The following is a 16206-nucleotide window of genomic DNA, read 5'->3' on the forward strand; positions in this document are numbered from 1 at the left end:
GTGTGTGTGGGTGGGTGAGTGAGAGAGAGAGAGAGGTAACACACACAAGAAAACAAAACAAAAAATAGTTTGCACTTCCGCCTTTCCTAATGCTAGTATTGTAACCAGCAAAAACAAATAGGCCAAGAATGATAGCAGCAATCACTGTGCTGCCACCAACAATCAAGAAGAGAAGAGACGATTGAAGCGCCCAGGCGGGGTACAGCAGGCAGCCAGAAAGAAAACAAAAGGAAGACACCATAAAATGTCTAGCCGATTTATTTTGTTTTTACGTGTGTATGTGAGAGGGCGACCTCGTGCGGGAGTCTGCGGCCGTCTCTGTGTGTGTGTGTGTGTGTGTGTGTGTGTGTGTTTCGGTGAGTGGAACAAAAAAAAAGCAAATACAAATACTGATCAACGCAGTTGGAAGAAAACCGGTAAACTCAACACAAACACACACGAAGGAAGACGAAGAACAAAAACGGCAGACGGCGCCCACTTAAATTTATACCACAAATTATTTCACCACAGAGAAGTTCGCTATGCATGTGAAGTGGCCGCGTGTGTGTCGCTTCCGTTGGACGAGCCGCACAAACGCACACGCAGACAGAACGAGAGAATAAAAGAGAATGCAAAACAGTACAGAAGAAGGACAAAAAAAAAAAGACATCGTGCCCTTTTAGGTTTGCGTTTTTCGATTTTTAAACCGACTGCCTGCTTGGAGAATGCAACGACACAGAAAACATTCGGCACGCGCTTCCAACGGTTCCATCTGCCCAAGTGGAACCCCAAAGGGAAGCTCAGCCGCCTCTGCCCTGCGAGATCGCCTTCATCAAAGCCAGCAGCGCCACGGATGCAACCCTCAGGTCGCATTTTTTGGCACCGTGCAGGGGATTTTCCTCGGGGATAAGAAGCGCCTGCTGCTGCTGAAGGAGAATGTACAGGGCTAGCCGCCAAAAGCCTGGCGGCCCACAGCTGGTGTGAAGACAAGCTTCGCTCGCGCGTTTCTCTTCCTGTGCGTGATGGCGTTGCCGCGCAGCCTCCATGGCGTCGAGGAGCCGTTTAAGGAGAAAGCCGTCCACCACCACATGGCGGGGAAGTAGGCGTGACACCTCCCCCTCCTCCTCCTCGGCATTCCTGTGCCGCGCCGTTTGATGCGTGCTCATTGTGCTCTTCGTCGGGTTCCCGGCGAGTGTGACGCTGCGGCAGGCGGCATTCCACTGGCCGCAGCGACACAACAGTTCAATCAGCGCCTCGAACGGCACGGAAAGATCGGCGTTCGGCTGGGCGTTGTGCAGAAAAACATTGAACAAATTTAACGCATTCTCCCACACGAGGCTCGGTGCAAGCGGATCCAGGGCAGCCCCATCCTCCTCTTCCTCCTTCCCTTCTGATGCTTTCATGGCCCCTTCGCCACACTGATCTTCCTCCTCCCCACGATCGCCGCCGTGATTGGCTTTCGTCGCCGCAGTACACAAGTGCTTCGGGAGCAGCAGGCCGCGCAGCATCAACGCGTCGGGTGGCGTAAAGTGCTGCCGCACCACATCGTATGCGCCGGCCACGGCGCGCAGCACCACAGACGCTGGCACATCCTCGCTTCTTCCCATCCGATGCCCACCACCGCCCGTTTTCGTGGGGTCCGATCCCCCGCTGTAATAAACTCCCCAGAGTGTCGACTGCTCCGCGACGATAAGTGTCAACAGGTAACGCAGCGAAGGAGAAATAAGATCCGTGTTCTGCACAAGTTGGCTCAGTGGCTGCAAGCATTCTGCGGTGACTGTCGCGCCAGCCACCACGGCGGCGCACATACGGCAAAGCAGCGAATTGGATGGGCGCAGCACGTGATGCAGTGATGCCTGCTTCCCCACAAAACGTAGCGCCACCTCCGCATTACCGCGTAGCACAAACAATGTTGCGGGCGTAGGAATATACCCTTCATTTTCCTTCTCATCTTCCTCATTATGGCCGCAGCGTAGCGAGATGAAGCGGTAAGATTCCAGGGACGTCACAGGAAAGGGGAGATCGACGATGGGTGTGCCGCCATCAGAACGCTTTAGCAAAGCGGTGAGCAATAAATGCCTCGCATCACCCGTCTCGCAGCGGGGGGCACCGTCGCGTGTCGCAGTGAACTCGAAGAGGAGTTGCTTCGGTGGGGTGCAGAGAAGCAGCACAACACGCTCCACCACGTCGCGATCAAAGCATGGCACACGACTGAATTCACTCACCCAACGAATAAAGGCGGCAAACATGTGAATTCCCTCCACACCCTCATTTACAGTTAGGCGGTGCTGACGCACGGCGTCAGGAAGGCGCAAGGCCACCCCTGTAACTAGGCGCAGCATGGCAGTTGAAACAGCGAAAGACATGTCCTCCTGCGCAGGCGAGGAGGAGGAAGAGGGGCTGGCAGGGTCAGTACCGCTGCCGTGACATTCAGGTTTTTTGTGTCGGCGATTGGTTAGCGGGGGAAGGAGCGTTAGTGCCTGCGCGTACTGAAGCGCAAAAAGTGGGGAGAGCGATTGAGCAGACAAGATGTGGAGTGACTGTTCTATCGAGTGCGTGTTTGGGAAGCAACCATCCTGCAGTCGCGCAAAATGCAGCCCCACTACTGCCTCAGCCACAGCTGTGCTTACAGTCGTCGCCTCGGCATCCTCCGTGCTGTGTTGCCGCAGGAGATGCAGCATGCGGTGGTAGTGTGCGTGCCGCAAACGGACTCCAGCTTCACGCTTCGCCTGGCACAAGCGCAAAGCCTGCACCCAATCCTCCACTGCGTCCAGCGCGCGCAAACAGCGAGTTTGCTCCAGTGCCTCCTCCGCATGGGCAAGTGTCGTCTGTCGCCGCACTGTGGTCGGCGCAAAGCCTGTTATTGCCTCATACTCAGAGCGCCATGCAGTTCCTTTGCCGTGTATACAAGCCATCTTCACCAGCGCCTTCGCATCCTCTGAAAGCGGCACAGCGTGGGTTCGCACAGCAACGTCACAAAGGGACCTCATCGCCGCCACTCCATGATCCGCAGCAAGGCTCGCAGAACAGATTAAAATCTCAAGCTGCGTCATTGCTGTTTGCTGCTCTGCGTTTGCGTAGGCAAACATGTGGCGCCGGACGCCCTCATCTGCAGAGATAATTCCCAATGCATTGCACCAAAGCCCATTACAGGCCTCTTGGCAACTTGCTAAGGCAGGCGCAGGGTGTCGGCGTAGAAGAGAAAGCACCTCAAAGGAGTCCCGCACGCTGTCCATGAGGGCGTCTAGTACATCACCGCTGCGTTGCGCGGGTGGCAGGGCCGTAAGGATGCGCTGGGTGAGTGACCGCCACTCCTCCAGCGCTGCAACGGACGTGGTAGATGCTGCGAGCGTAACGGTAAGACACCGAAGCATGTTGCACACCAACTCCACACGTCCATCCAGTGCAGCACCCTGCAGCGTAGATGCCCTTTGTTGCTGCTGCTGCAACAACGCCAGTCCGTCCCCGACGAAGCGGTTAAGTTCATGGAGATCCTCAAGTATGGCCTGCAGCCCCTCTGATTGCGCCTCCGCAGCACGGTGAAGCTGGCGCAAAGCATGTCGCTTCAGCTTAGGCATTGCTCCGCAGAGAAGCAGCATTGCATCCAAAAAGAGTGGAGACACACCACTGTTAGGGGGTGAAGAAGGAAACTGAAAAAAAATATTGCGAGCCGCCGGGACCACGACACGGAGGGAACCACTGGCGGTGATGAGTCTTACAAGCCGCGCTACATGCGCACCACGCATGGATGAATGCCCAACGCGCGCTCGCGCAGCGGCGTACACCGCCAGTGCCTGGACCCATGCCTGGCCCCCCTCACTACCGCTACGGAATAATGCGCGGTCCCGCCACTCCACGACGGGGTCGCGGTCACTGCCGCGGCTCACGGAATTGGCGGCGAGCGTGCAAGAATGCTGATAGTCCTCCTTCAACACGGCATTGTAGGTGGCCGTGGAGCGCAGAAAACTCCACCACGCCTCGTTGCCGTTATTATTATTGTCACCATCGTGATCGACTGTTGTACCAACGCCAGCGCCCCTCGTCGGACGCCGCTCACATTGAAGCAGGGATTCACACAGCTCCGACGCAATGCCAGGGAACCTCCCTGAGAGGGTCTCCAGAAGTAAACATGCCACCTCGCGCTCGCGACCCAAGTCTACTGCCAGTGATGCCTTCGCAGTAGAAGTCTCTCCAGGGTGGCCGTTGCCGTGGGACACTGTCTCGTGCAACACGTCACGCACGGCATCGGCGAGAATGTGAAGGGCCTCATCCGTTTTTTCTGCGGGGCCGCCCATGAAATCTCGCTGAATCCACCGCAGCATCGCCGCAAGGGAGTGCGGCGCCTGCACGAGGGGCGTTCCGCGTCGTATCCATGCCGCCGCAATCCAAAGCCCCGTTCTCTTCTCGCTCGTGCTCATGCCATTCGCGTCTTTTGCGACAACCGCAAAGGCTGCCATTGCCTGCTGCAGCGCCTCACTGGGAACGTATCGCAGGAGGTCTGCGTCCTCTGCACGGTGAGCTTCTTCTAGTAACGCCGCCGTGGGTCGGTCGCTCCCTTCACGGCAGGCCGCATCCACCCGCCGCGTCGCCACCTCCATCTTCTTCTCCTCCTCCTCCTCCGGGTGAAGAAGTGCATCGTAGAAGGAGACAAGAGCACCGTGACGCAAGTGATTCATCAAGCGTGCGCAGGCGTCATGAAACTCAGGCGTCCCCAACAGGGCCGGGGTCTGTCGCGTGAGCACGGCAGCATCCAGAGACCGGCCACTTCGCAGCAAATCTCGCATGAGAGACACACGCTCCTTCAACACCGCTGCAGACTGCTCCCGCAATATGTCGTCTAACGTCTTCCCCGCAAGTGTGCCGTTGAGTAACGACAATACTTCTGAGAAACCGCCCCTTTGACCTGGAGCCACAACGACCGAGGCAGCGTGATTTACCCACGCCAAGTATTCGCGGCCGCTCACACGATGATACTGCTGGGCTGCCTCGACGAAACGCAGCAGTGACTCATACGACTGCTTTTTATACAGACAATCCATGACAGCGGTGACAAACTCGCCCTTGGCTTGAATGAGCACCCGTTCCACCTCACCTCCCTGCGCACTACCGCTGTTACTATAGCCCGCGCTGCCGTCCTCCCTGGGGGTTGCTTTTGCAAGGCCCTGTTGCAATACGTTCATGGATTCCAACAGTGCGAGGGCATCCACCCAACTAAGGTGCGGATGACGCTGCACACGCGCGGTAAAGGCGGCCACCACCTTTGAACGGTTGAGCTGCCTCGTCAGAAGCTCGGGCGCCGCCTCATGCAATTGATGCCTGGCGACAACCTGCATGTACGAGACCAGGGCTGTAATGGGGATTGTAGCCACGTCACACACCTCGACTAGATACCGTAGCGTGTGAAACAACGCGGACGCAGGGGAAGACCACACCGACACTGACTTCGGTGCCGCGGCGGGGAGCTGTAGTGTTAGCTGCAGTGCCAGATTCCACTCATTTGGCGGCTGAACAACGTGAATCGCCCGCAGTGCACACATGGTCCCGTAATGGATGAGATTTGTGTCAACGCCCTTTTCTTCCTTGGCAGCGACGAGCTGCGGGAGTATGACTGAGAGTGCGTGTTGCCACACCTGACGCACTCCATCGTTCCCCTTGTTTGCTGCAGTAAGCAGTTGCGACATCAAGTTCACATAAAACCGAAACCGCAGCTCACCTGCAACGGCTTCTTCGCCTCCCTCCTGAGACTCTGGTAGAAACTGCAGGGCACGCCGCCACGGAACAACACTCCTTGCGACCCCTGTAGAGGTCAATTCCAGCATGCGCAGCAGTTGCGCGGTGAAGTTGCCACTGCCGTTAACATTGCGAATGCCACTGCTAGTGCCTGCGTTGGCTCCCCTGGACCCTTGCAGGATCACAGTGTCAAGCATCCTGCCAAGCCGGAGGAACGGCGGGTCATAGTGCGTCTTCCTGTGATCCTGCAAGAGAAAACCGAGACACCCACGTTGGAGCAGCCGCAGTGATTCATCACTCAACGACGATAACGCATCCTGCAGGGGTGCCCATGACACCCGTTGCGCTTCCACTGCGCAACGCCACAGCAGCCACTCCACCTGTGGCAGTTGCGGTGCCTCACCCGCAGGCGGTGGAGGGAAGTGACGGGTACGAGTTCCCGCACTCACGTTCCCCGCGCTCGTGCAGGTGGCGGACGTCGTATTCATAGCTATGGCAACGGCATATAGCTCAGACAACAACGCCACGGCCGTGGGGGTGTTAAGTGGGACGTACTGAAGGCGGCGAAGGACAAGGTGAAGCGTTGCTTCACACAGCTCCTTTTCCTGCTCCCATGCCGCTGCCCCAGCAAAGTTAGGACGCATCACCACCAACAACAGCATCAGTACTTTTTCCAACATGAGGGTTGGCACAACGATGTACGGCGCAATCGTCTCAAAGAGCTGCAGACCGCAGCGCGCTGAAGATATCGCGGCCACAGAGGCTGCCGCGGAGGTGGCCGCGCTGGCGCTGACGGCGGCGTCGAGGAGCTCAAGTACAACGTCATGCGATGGAACAACGGCCGTGTTCCAAAGCGCCTCCCGCACAATGACTGTCATCTGCGCAAATAGCGGCGTAGGAGGCGCAGACGCCACGTCGTCACCCTTGAGAAGCAAGACATCGGCGACCGCACCTGCCCGCCTGTACAGATGCAGCAGCTTCCTCAGCTGCCGATGGAGCGCCAGCGCCTCGTCGCGCTGCCTCCCTTTCGGCTCTCGTTGGTGGTGGTGGTGGTTCCAGCTTCCAGTCAAGAAGTGCAATAATTGCCGCGGCGTGACAACGCCTTCTGGCTGCGACGTGGCTGCAGAGATGACGCGCATCACGCCACGGCCAAAGATGCCCTCCAGCTCGGCTGTCACTTGGCGTGACGCGATGTCGACCTCCTCGCCGTACGAGGCGGAGCACAGGTGCAAAAAATCCATCACTGCTGTGAAGGCAAAATCGAGGGAGGCCTGCCGTCCGTCGTGCCACGCCATCGGATTCACAAACATGAGCGTGGCGGCAAGGGCGCGGAGGTAAAACAAAAGCTGCACCTGCGCATCGCGCGGACCTCGCGGGAGGCCAAAGTGCACGCGTGTCAGCGGCAATCCGGCGTGGCGTGCAGCAGTGCGGCGCGCCATCGCACGCCGTTCCTCCAGTCGCGAAAACTGCTCCACGTGGTTGACACTTGCGGTGCGACGCTTGTCAAAGCCATCCCGCAGCACTACAAGACGCACCAGAGACTGCAGCCCGCCCGTCGTTAGCGGCGTGTATCCAGAGAGAAACGACGACGAGGCGGACGTGGGAACCGACGCGTCAGGAGTGCTTGAGCGAGAAAAGACGGCGTCAACAAGGTGGCGAATGACATCGCGATCCCGCGCCTCCGTGCCGCCGCGGGGGTGGGTGGGCGGCCCCTCCCGCAAAGCCATTGAGAGGAAGGCGTCCACAACTACTCCGGCGCCTGCGCCTCGAACGCCAGGCAACGCCGCGGGGTTCTCCCCCGTCGCCTTTGCGGCCTCCGTCGCGGGCGGCGCCGCCCACGCCGGGGGAAACAACGCCGTCCCAGTCACCACGTACAACCGAAGCGTGTTGAAAAGCGCCATCAGCGGTCGTGCCACGGTACCGAGGCGAGACGCGTGAGCGGCACTTTGCTGCAACGCCCACGACACCGCGACAGGATGGCGCAGTTTACAGGGCGAGGTGGGGCTCTGCTTCTGCTCCTGAAGACACTTGGCGTACCCACACGAGCGCCACATCTCTAACGTTAAAGGCGGCCATAGTGAAATCCATCGCCCGGCGTCACCGCTCATGTACTGCCGCGCGAATTCAAGAGCCGATGTGTGGCAGGCATCAAAAAAGGAAGTGCAAGTGTGGCCTGTCGGCAAAAGCGAAGTCGCACGCGCCACAATGTCAGCCGATGCCTGACGAAAGCGTGACTCACTGAGAGTCGCGTTCTGAGCGGCGCCCAGCAATGCATCTACAGAGGCACCGTGAGCAAATATCTCTTTGTACAGCCTTTGCCGCTGCTCCTCCTCCTCCGCCTCTTCCTCCGAGTGTGGAGATGGCATGGAGATGGATGTATCGCACCCTTTTTTTCCGGTGGCGAGGGCCAATGCGAGAAACGCGGCAGCGACACGGTGACGCAACGACGCCTCTTCGTTTTCCCCATTCTTATGCTCTTCCACGGCCCCATCCGCATGCGTCACCGCACTGTGACCCCTTGGCGGCGCCCCCGCCTCTCCCTCCCGTCCAAGTTCCACAGACCGAATGAGTAGCGTGTTCCACGCAGCGAGTAATGACTGCATGCGAAGGGCCCTGTACGGTCGCTGGGACAAGCGACCCTCCAGCAGCTCGGACGCCTCCTGCATGGACTGACTGCACGCAAGCAACAGCAAAAAAACCTGCTCACTCCGCAGCTCCGCCGCCTCATTTGCAGTGTGGACTAATGCAGAGACGTACTGCAAGCTGCTGAAGCCAGACGGCGTGGCAAACAGCGACTCCGTGGCGTTTGTCTCATCATCGTCCATGACATGTGCACGCGCCACCGCGAGTGACGGGTCAGGAAGAACGCGCAGCGCACGGCACAAACGCGAGTAGGTGGACGAATGCCCCGGCACAAACTGTTTTGCGTACATCTCCGCCACCCATGCGGTATTGAACAGGGCCTGAGGAAAACACAGCACACAAGAAGAGCCAGCCGTCCTCGCGTCATTAGTGGCAGACCACGGCGCGGGTAGTGCCCGCTCCCTCTTAACAGAGTGGAAAGAGTGGGGAAAGGAGGCAGCGCGGGGGGATGTCACGAGTGCAACGGCGGCTGCAAGCGTGTTCTGCTCCGCGGCATCTGTGTCATTTTTCGATTCTCCCATACTCGGCCGCCGCGGCAGTGCGAGAAGGACGCGGCTCCAAAGTAGAAGCTGCTGCGCCTCCGCCGAGAGCGAGTGCCACGACCAACTAAGCGAGGAATAGGAGGCCGAGGACGACGAGATCCAAGACGTCATGTCTGCTAACAGCTGCTGCTGCTGCTTCCTTTCCTGCGAGCTGGAACGCGACCCCAATAACGGCGCCACCACGTGAGCGATTGCAAGGAACTGCACTGCCGCATCGCTCGTGGAAAGGGTATTCCAAACCCCACGGCACCTCTGCCGCCCCCGCTGCTCTTGTTGGCGTGGCAGGGCATTCCCCAGTATGATACACGCGGCTGTGGAGGCCTGGCGGTGCCGCAATGCCACAAGACGCAACAGCGGCCGTGCGGCCTCCTGTGGAAGTGAAGGAGTTGTCGAAAACACGTGCCAGCGACGGTCTACGCTAAGAGTTGTCATAACTTCCAGGAGTTGCCTATAATCTGGAAGCAGAACATCGTCTTTGTTGGCAGCAAGTGCGGGCCAAGCTGCTTGGAGAAGAAGCGCCAAAACTATGCCGCCTGGCCACGGCCCGCAGTATTGCAGCGCAGCCGCCAGCCGCTGGCGGAGTGTGCGAGCCGGCGGCTTGGCGCTCTGCGGTGCAGGGAGCGGGCAGTGGAGCGCAATGGCATAGGGAAGATCCCAGCGGTGTGGGACAAGAGTGCCCACCGCATCCATTGCCTCCACGATGTCGTGCTCCTCCGGCGTCGCACCGCCGCTACACGCCGCGAGCGCCGCAAAGATGGCAACTTCCACGAGCTGTTCCTCTGATCGGAGCCACTGCACAGCCGGGGCGTCCCTGGACAACATGGGGGCAAACTCCACAAGGCGCAGAATAAATCGCGTGGCGAACGACAGCGACATGACAAGGGCACGGCGTACGGCGGCGGTAGCATTCAAACGTGCGGACTGCATTGCGACAAGTCCTCCCACAAACGCCTCGTCATCATGCAAGGCCTTCTGTAGCTCCTCTCCTAGCTGCAGCGCCGGCAGAAAAGCCCGCACCAGGCGTATGCTCGGAAGCACGCCAGGACACACAATGTGTACAAGTGTCACGGCCATGAAAAGATCTGAAAGGGACGTCTCGACTGCGGGGTGCCCAACATTCACATCGCTGCTGCTAGAAAGTTTAGAAGCGGCCGTCGCACGAAAGAGGGCCTCCGCTGCGTCGTCGCTCAACGGAAGCCTCTGCAAGACTGTGCCCGTGACACGCAGCAGCAGGAGCGCGCTGCAGGACACAGACGCCGCGTGCCCGCAGTTCACGCACCGCTCCACCATCTCACACGAACGACTGAGTTGACGCATGCACTCCTCCCGCAGTGCTGAGTCCGGCCAGGGGGCGCACGCGCCCGTCAAGTAACCTGCAAGCCGGATCATAAATTGTGTCTGTGCTCCATCCAATGCCCGCCGCCCCTCACCCTCCGCCGCCTGTAACTGCTTCCGCATCCACGCAGACGCCAATAAAACAAAGTCGCGCATGTGCCCCACTGCCTCGTACGCCGTTCCGGTCAACACGGCATCCACAACCGAGGAAAGACGGTGCCTTGGATGTGCCAGAACTGCAAGCTCAGACACCGAGTGACGAACGTGAAAGGCGCCAAAAATAGTCTGCAGCGCCGCAAGTATCCCCATCGCAGCCTCACTTAACATCCACTCTGGTGCGTCATGCAGAGTCTGCAATGCGTACGCGGCAGCTGCCAGCGTGGCAGTAAGTGGGGGCTGTGAATGCCAGCGACGGTACAGTAAAAAGACAAGTGCCTCGACGATGCACGGAATAAGTTTGCCACGCAACGACGACGACAACTCCGCGTCGGCGTCACGGCGCAATGCCGCCGCCACGGCAGAGCAAATAGCGCGGTCCAACAGTGCTGTTGCCTCCCGTGTGCGCACAGCGTCGTTCGAAGCAACAAACGCCGCAGGGTCCCAAGGTGAAACCTCTCTCAATCCTCTTCTTGCAGCTTCCTCGTCTTCTCCCTCTCCAACTGTGGCGGACGGCAACGACGCGGCGCCGGAGACCGCCTGCTCGCTCTGCAGGATTCCCAGCCAAAACAGACACTCAACAGGCACCACGGGGCCCAACGTTTTCTCAAGATCTTCAACGTGACCGGATAAGGTGGCGATGGGATTCATCCGCGGCGTCTGAGACGACGACGTCGGCGTTGCCGAAGCCGCCGCATTGAGGCACGATGGGGGCAGTGCCCGAAGTACACCAATAAGTCCCGGAAGATTGCGTAGTAGTCGTGCGTCGCTGCTCACAAGATGCTTTATAACCACATTTAACAGACTTTGGGCGTGCCGTTGCATACCGGGCGTCATATCGCACCTAAACTTGGGAATACCAATCACGGTCTCTTCCTCAGCTGCCGCAGATAACCGAAACAGCAGCCTACATGCCTGCAGCGTGCAGTTTCGCGGCACCGTCGCGTGACCACCCTCACAACGCATCGAGGAGTCGTGCATCCACAAGGTGTCCCTGAGCACGGTACGCAGCATTGTTATTGCATCACCCGTCCCCTCATCGTCCACGGCATCGACAACGCAGGCAACGCACAAGGTAAGTAGCTGTAGCATCGTTTCTTCGGGCAAGACCATGCCAATGAACCGGCCACGAAACGCTTTATACGCGGCGATCGCGCTTGCTGCATCCTGTGCGGTGTGGCAGAGGCGCACGGTTTGCGCGAGGGTGGTTGCTTCGTTCCTGGCTTGCTCCGTGCCATACAGCTCACTCTGACGCAGCAAGAGCTTCGCCGCAGCCACGTTACCAGCGCAGGCGCCCCTAACACGCTTCCATATAAATGCAAAATCCTCATCGCTGGTGATGGTCGTGGGCCACACAGCGAGAGCCAGGCGCGCCACCTGATTTGCCTCGTGGAGAACAAACATTCGTTCCTGCTCAAGCGAGCCATCGTTGTGTTGTGCGCCTTGCTGAAGCTGCCGTTGCTGCATAACTCTCGTTGCCAGCTTGACATGCCTCTCGGAGGCCACTAAGGCGGCCCGCGCAATATCTCTAGACTTTTCTCTCCCCCTCAGTGAAAGTAGCACCTGACGGGCGAAGTAAAGCGGCCCATTTGCCACAGCAAAGGCAAAACAGGCGCAGTCATGCCCACTCAGCTGACGTGCCTCATAGGCGGCAAACAGCTCCATGGCAGACATCCAGTGTCGCCGCCGCTTCAGCGGGGCAATGACCTCGTACAAGTCAATGCGCTCGCTATCACTCAATGGAGTTCGGTTAGGCAAAGTACCGCTCGTACGAACTGCACTGCAATTCGTCGCCGCTATGTTTTGGGCGTCGTCTGCGTTTGGCACCGCTTCCTGCACGAGCTCTACTACCTGCAATGCTTCCCGCCATCGTGGGGGTGCTGCACTCACCAGCAAAGCGTCAAGGATATGACGAAGCGACGTATCACTTTTGCCATCATGGGGCTGCTCACTAATCTTGGATGCGGCTTCGTCAAAAAGTGCGAGGGCCACACTCCATGAATTCGTGCCGGGATGAACAGAACTCAACAACAGGGCCGTGTAACGTGCCTTTTCTTCGCTGTTGAAGACATTACTCTCGTGCATCACTGCAACTAGGGCCACAGGGCACGATGACTGCCAACGGCCATCACTTAACTCGGTAGCGGCAAAGTCCATCGTGCGTCGTAGTAGCGGTCCCAGCTGTTGCGGGGCAATAGAGTAAACAAACGTCCGCCACATATTGCTGGTATCGGCTACAGAAAGGTTGTCCTTGACGCAGGCCTGCAAAAGGGCTCGTGCAAGCTCGTCAACCTCCTCCTGCCGCGTTAAGAGCGTCGACAAGGCGGGAATTCGTCTCACGTTGTTATCGACGTCCATCCATGCCGTGTGTGGTACATCGAATTGTGGGTCCTGCCGAGTTTCTCCCTTCTTCTGCGCGTAACGGGAGGGAAGCATGGCACGGTGAGTGTCACACGGAAATCTTCGACCGAGGAAATACACCAGCTCCTGCAGCTGCCGCAGCCTCTCTTCACGAGAGACAGAGGCGGGGGTGACATGTGAAGCACCCGCAACACGGCGACGTCGGCGACCTCGGCGACCACGTCCGCCACCGTCGGCGTTGCCTTCCGTCGTCTCTGCGGAGGAGGAGGTGTGACTTGCGTCAAGTACTGCGCTGCCGCTGTTAACGGAGTTGTCAACCTGAAACCACATTTGTAGCAGGGAGGCGTCACGTAAAACGTGCCGCAGCAGCGCTTGCCATGCGGAGGCTATCGGCGTGTGTTGCCATCCCCTCAGTGTGTGTGGAAAGAGGATGCTTCCCCAAAACACCTCCCTTCCAGAGGCAAGTAGCGACTTTGAGGGAGCAGCAGTGAGGCTGCCGGAGTTGCTGCGCTGCTCGCTGGAAGCAACGCTGGAGCCGGCGGATGTGTGAAGCCGGTGCTCGGGCGCCCCCGCGACTCCGTTCAGGGGCGGTCGCTGCCGGTAATCCCCCAAACAACAACGTCGAATGTAGACCGTCACAAGCGACTGAATAGTGCCTGACAGGAGAGTAATGAGCGAGTCATCTGCGCCATTCGCCCCGGCCACCGCGCCGTGCAGAAACAATTTACGCGTAACACACTCCAACTCCATGCATTTAGTGTCGTTCAACGGCAGAGGAATTCCCGGCTGCTGCCGCTGCTCTTGTGCAACATCGCCTCGCAGAAGGAGTAGCTGGGCGGCAGTACAGAGCCGTGTGAGTGTCAAAGCGTGGGCCGTGTTCTCTTTTCGTCCCTGTTTCCAGCAACCAAGGCCGTCCTCCACCATCACCCAGCATCGCTCACGTTGCTCCAACTCCGCCATGGCTAACGCCTTCACCATCTCCCATTTTGGCAACTCCAGCCCAGGTTGTTTTTCAAGCGCGCGCCGCCAACACGCCAAGGACACCTCATGCGTCTTGCTGCAAGGCCTGTCCTCAGCAGCGTCATCGTGGTGCCCAACTTCGAGGACACCTGGAGTTGGGGGGGCGGCGATAGCGTCATCAAACAGACGCTGCAGCGTGCAATGAAGTATCTCCTCGGCGAAATCCGGACGCACGGCAATGTAATCGATAGTCGCTTGACGCAACTCATCCACGGTTTCACCTGCTTCAACTACTTCGCTGGAATAGGTGTGGGGAGCACACACGTGAAGCACCGTGTAGACAGCGTCAGGCAAAGATAGTGCACAACTCGCGCGCAGCTGCTCCTTCAGCCGTTGCCAAGCAATGGAGTCGTTTTTCTCATCCACCACCGATTCCTGAAAAATCGCGCTGTAAATGGCTTGCAGCAAATCTGGCCGAAGGACCCGCGGTGCGCGGCAAATAGGCGCTGGCTCAGGCATCGGAGGAGACCCTCCACGAAGATGCAGACCCGCAGCGAGCAGATCCCGTGTCAGCAGCAAGGCATCACTGGGGGTTTGGCTCGCTTCGCCTGCAGAGAGAATACCATTGTCGCTGCCGCTGTCAGTTGCGAGTTCACGTTGCCACTTGTCTATGGTGCTCAAGACATCTCTTGTGACTGAGGCTTCTAAGCGCACACGGCGTCGCGTCGCGCGCTGCACAATGGCCGCGGCCGCCTGCCAACTCCCCATACTCGACACTGCCTCCTTGGCAACTGCCACGCGAAGCAGCGTGTTGTACAATCCCTCTTCCTGCGCCAGCGAAGCTACGACCTCCGTACTTCCCCTCCTCTTGCTACTGCCCTTTGCGTCTTCCACTGCGATGAGTTGGCTACTGAGGCGCAGTACGGACTCCCACTGCCCATTTGCCACCAAAAATGGAAAGAGCGTCTCGTGTGGAAGACTGTGCAGGAGCGTTCCCGTCTCTGCGCAGCCGCGGAGGGCCCTGAGGGCACTCGGCCAATCCCCACGCTCCACTTGCTTCGAGAAGAATGACGACAGTGACGCGCGCAGACGGTCCGCCATCGTCACTAGCACTAGTTGTTTGGCCGCTGTCGGTTTGCTTGTTTTTTTTTTGCCCCCTGCCCTCTTTTTTTTTTCCAACGACTCTTTAAAAAAAAAAAACGCTCCCCCTCGCTCTCGTTCCCTACACTTATACGCTCTGCCTTCCTGCCCGCTGCCGGTGTGTACGTGTGTGTGGCGAAAACCAAAAAGCGCCTCTGCTCTCTGTGACTCCGCCCCCGCCCTGCGAAGCACGGCAGCAACACGGAACACAAAGGGGAAAAAAAAGAACAAAAACGACGCCACTTCCCACAGAGGGGGTAAAAAAAAAAGCGGATTGGGGAAAAAAGGGAGAGGGAAAGAAAAAGGAAAGGGTGGTAGACCACGCAAGGAATGGGGGAGAAGGAAAGAGGAAGGAGGCGAATCTACAAGGGCAAGAAGCAAAAGGGAGTCAATACCCTCAGACCGTCATGCATGCGGCATCGCTGCCTGCCGGCTCCTCCTCACTTATGTGCGGCGGCGCAGTTCATACACCAGGGGGTTATTACTAGTAATATTATGTGTAGGCATGCACGCGCGCGCTATTAATGCTGCACCCGCCCCAACGACACGCACAGCCTTCTTACCTCTCAAAATCAACCCCAACACAACAAAGCACACCTCTCACTCGGCCTCGCCCTCTCGTCTCCAGTGTAATTTCTTCGTTTATTTCCTCTGCAGCCTTCCCGCTCCGCCTCACCAGGAAGCCAGCGACTGCAAAGTCCCACCCACCCAGAGAGAGGAGGAGCGAGGAGGGGAGAAAAGGAGAGAAGGGGAGGTGAAGAGACGTAGATTTGACGCGCCGAGGCTGGGAGGGGTAGGCGGGCTGGAGAGACGACAAAAGCCATCAGGCCACATACCAGTAACGAGAGGCCGAATCCAACGCAGCACAACAACAACAACAACGATGATGGCAGTCACCTCGCCACCATCACTAACAACGACGCGTGACGCCTGTGAATCACCTCCACTTCACTCTCAGTGCCGTCAAGCTAGTCCCCATCGCCCTTCTATTCCGCGCTAAGGGAGCCTGGCGGGAGGCCCTGCAGGGCCTCCTTCTCCCGCAGCTCTCGGGCCCCGTTCATCAACTTCATCACTTCAAAGTTACGCGCGATGCACTTCCGCTGACATGCCTCCATCTTGCGCAGCTTGGTATCCGGCAAGTCCCCCTCAACCAGCTCGTGCCGAGTGAGATTGACGTCATAGCAAATGTCCCAGCACTTCTCTAAGACATCGTTTGCGAAGTCAAGCATGGAGTACTGCTCCATCGCATGCATCACCATCATCTGACCTTGCATGGCTCCTGTTGCTGTTGTTTCCACGCGTCACACAAGCACGCGGGGAGAGAGAGAGAGAGAGAGAGTGTGTGTGTGTGTGTGTGTGT

The 16206-nt window shown here is 58.5% G+C and overlaps 1 protein-coding gene across 1 annotated transcript, besides 5 other annotated features; it reads right to left on the reverse strand.

The window, feature by feature from the left end:
- The first annotated feature begins 2 nt into the window (after positions 1-2).
- Positions 3-35: a microsatellite.
- A 284-nt stretch (positions 36-319) lies between these two features.
- Positions 320-352: a microsatellite.
- A 427-nt stretch (positions 353-779) lies between these two features.
- Positions 780-14807, reverse strand: Tco025E_00673 (putative DNA repair and recombination protein RAD54; the record flags this gene model as incomplete). The annotated part of the gene is made up of 1 exon (XM_029367613.1): positions 780-14807. One exon carries the CDS (start codon positions 14805-14807, stop codon positions 780-782), a length of 14028 nt encoding a protein of 4675 aa, XP_029232242.1.
- Positions 14808-15711: 904 nt separating this feature from the next.
- Positions 15712-15728: a microsatellite.
- A 436-nt stretch (positions 15729-16164) lies between these two features.
- Positions 16165-16185: a microsatellite.
- Positions 16185-16206: a microsatellite.

The sequence above is a fragment of the Trypanosoma conorhini genome, assembly GCF_003719485.1.
Source record: "Trypanosoma conorhini strain 025E chromosome Unknown Tco_14.4_contig_00017, whole genome shotgun sequence".
Taxonomy (NCBI): domain Eukaryota; phylum Euglenozoa; class Kinetoplastea; order Trypanosomatida; family Trypanosomatidae; genus Trypanosoma; species Trypanosoma conorhini.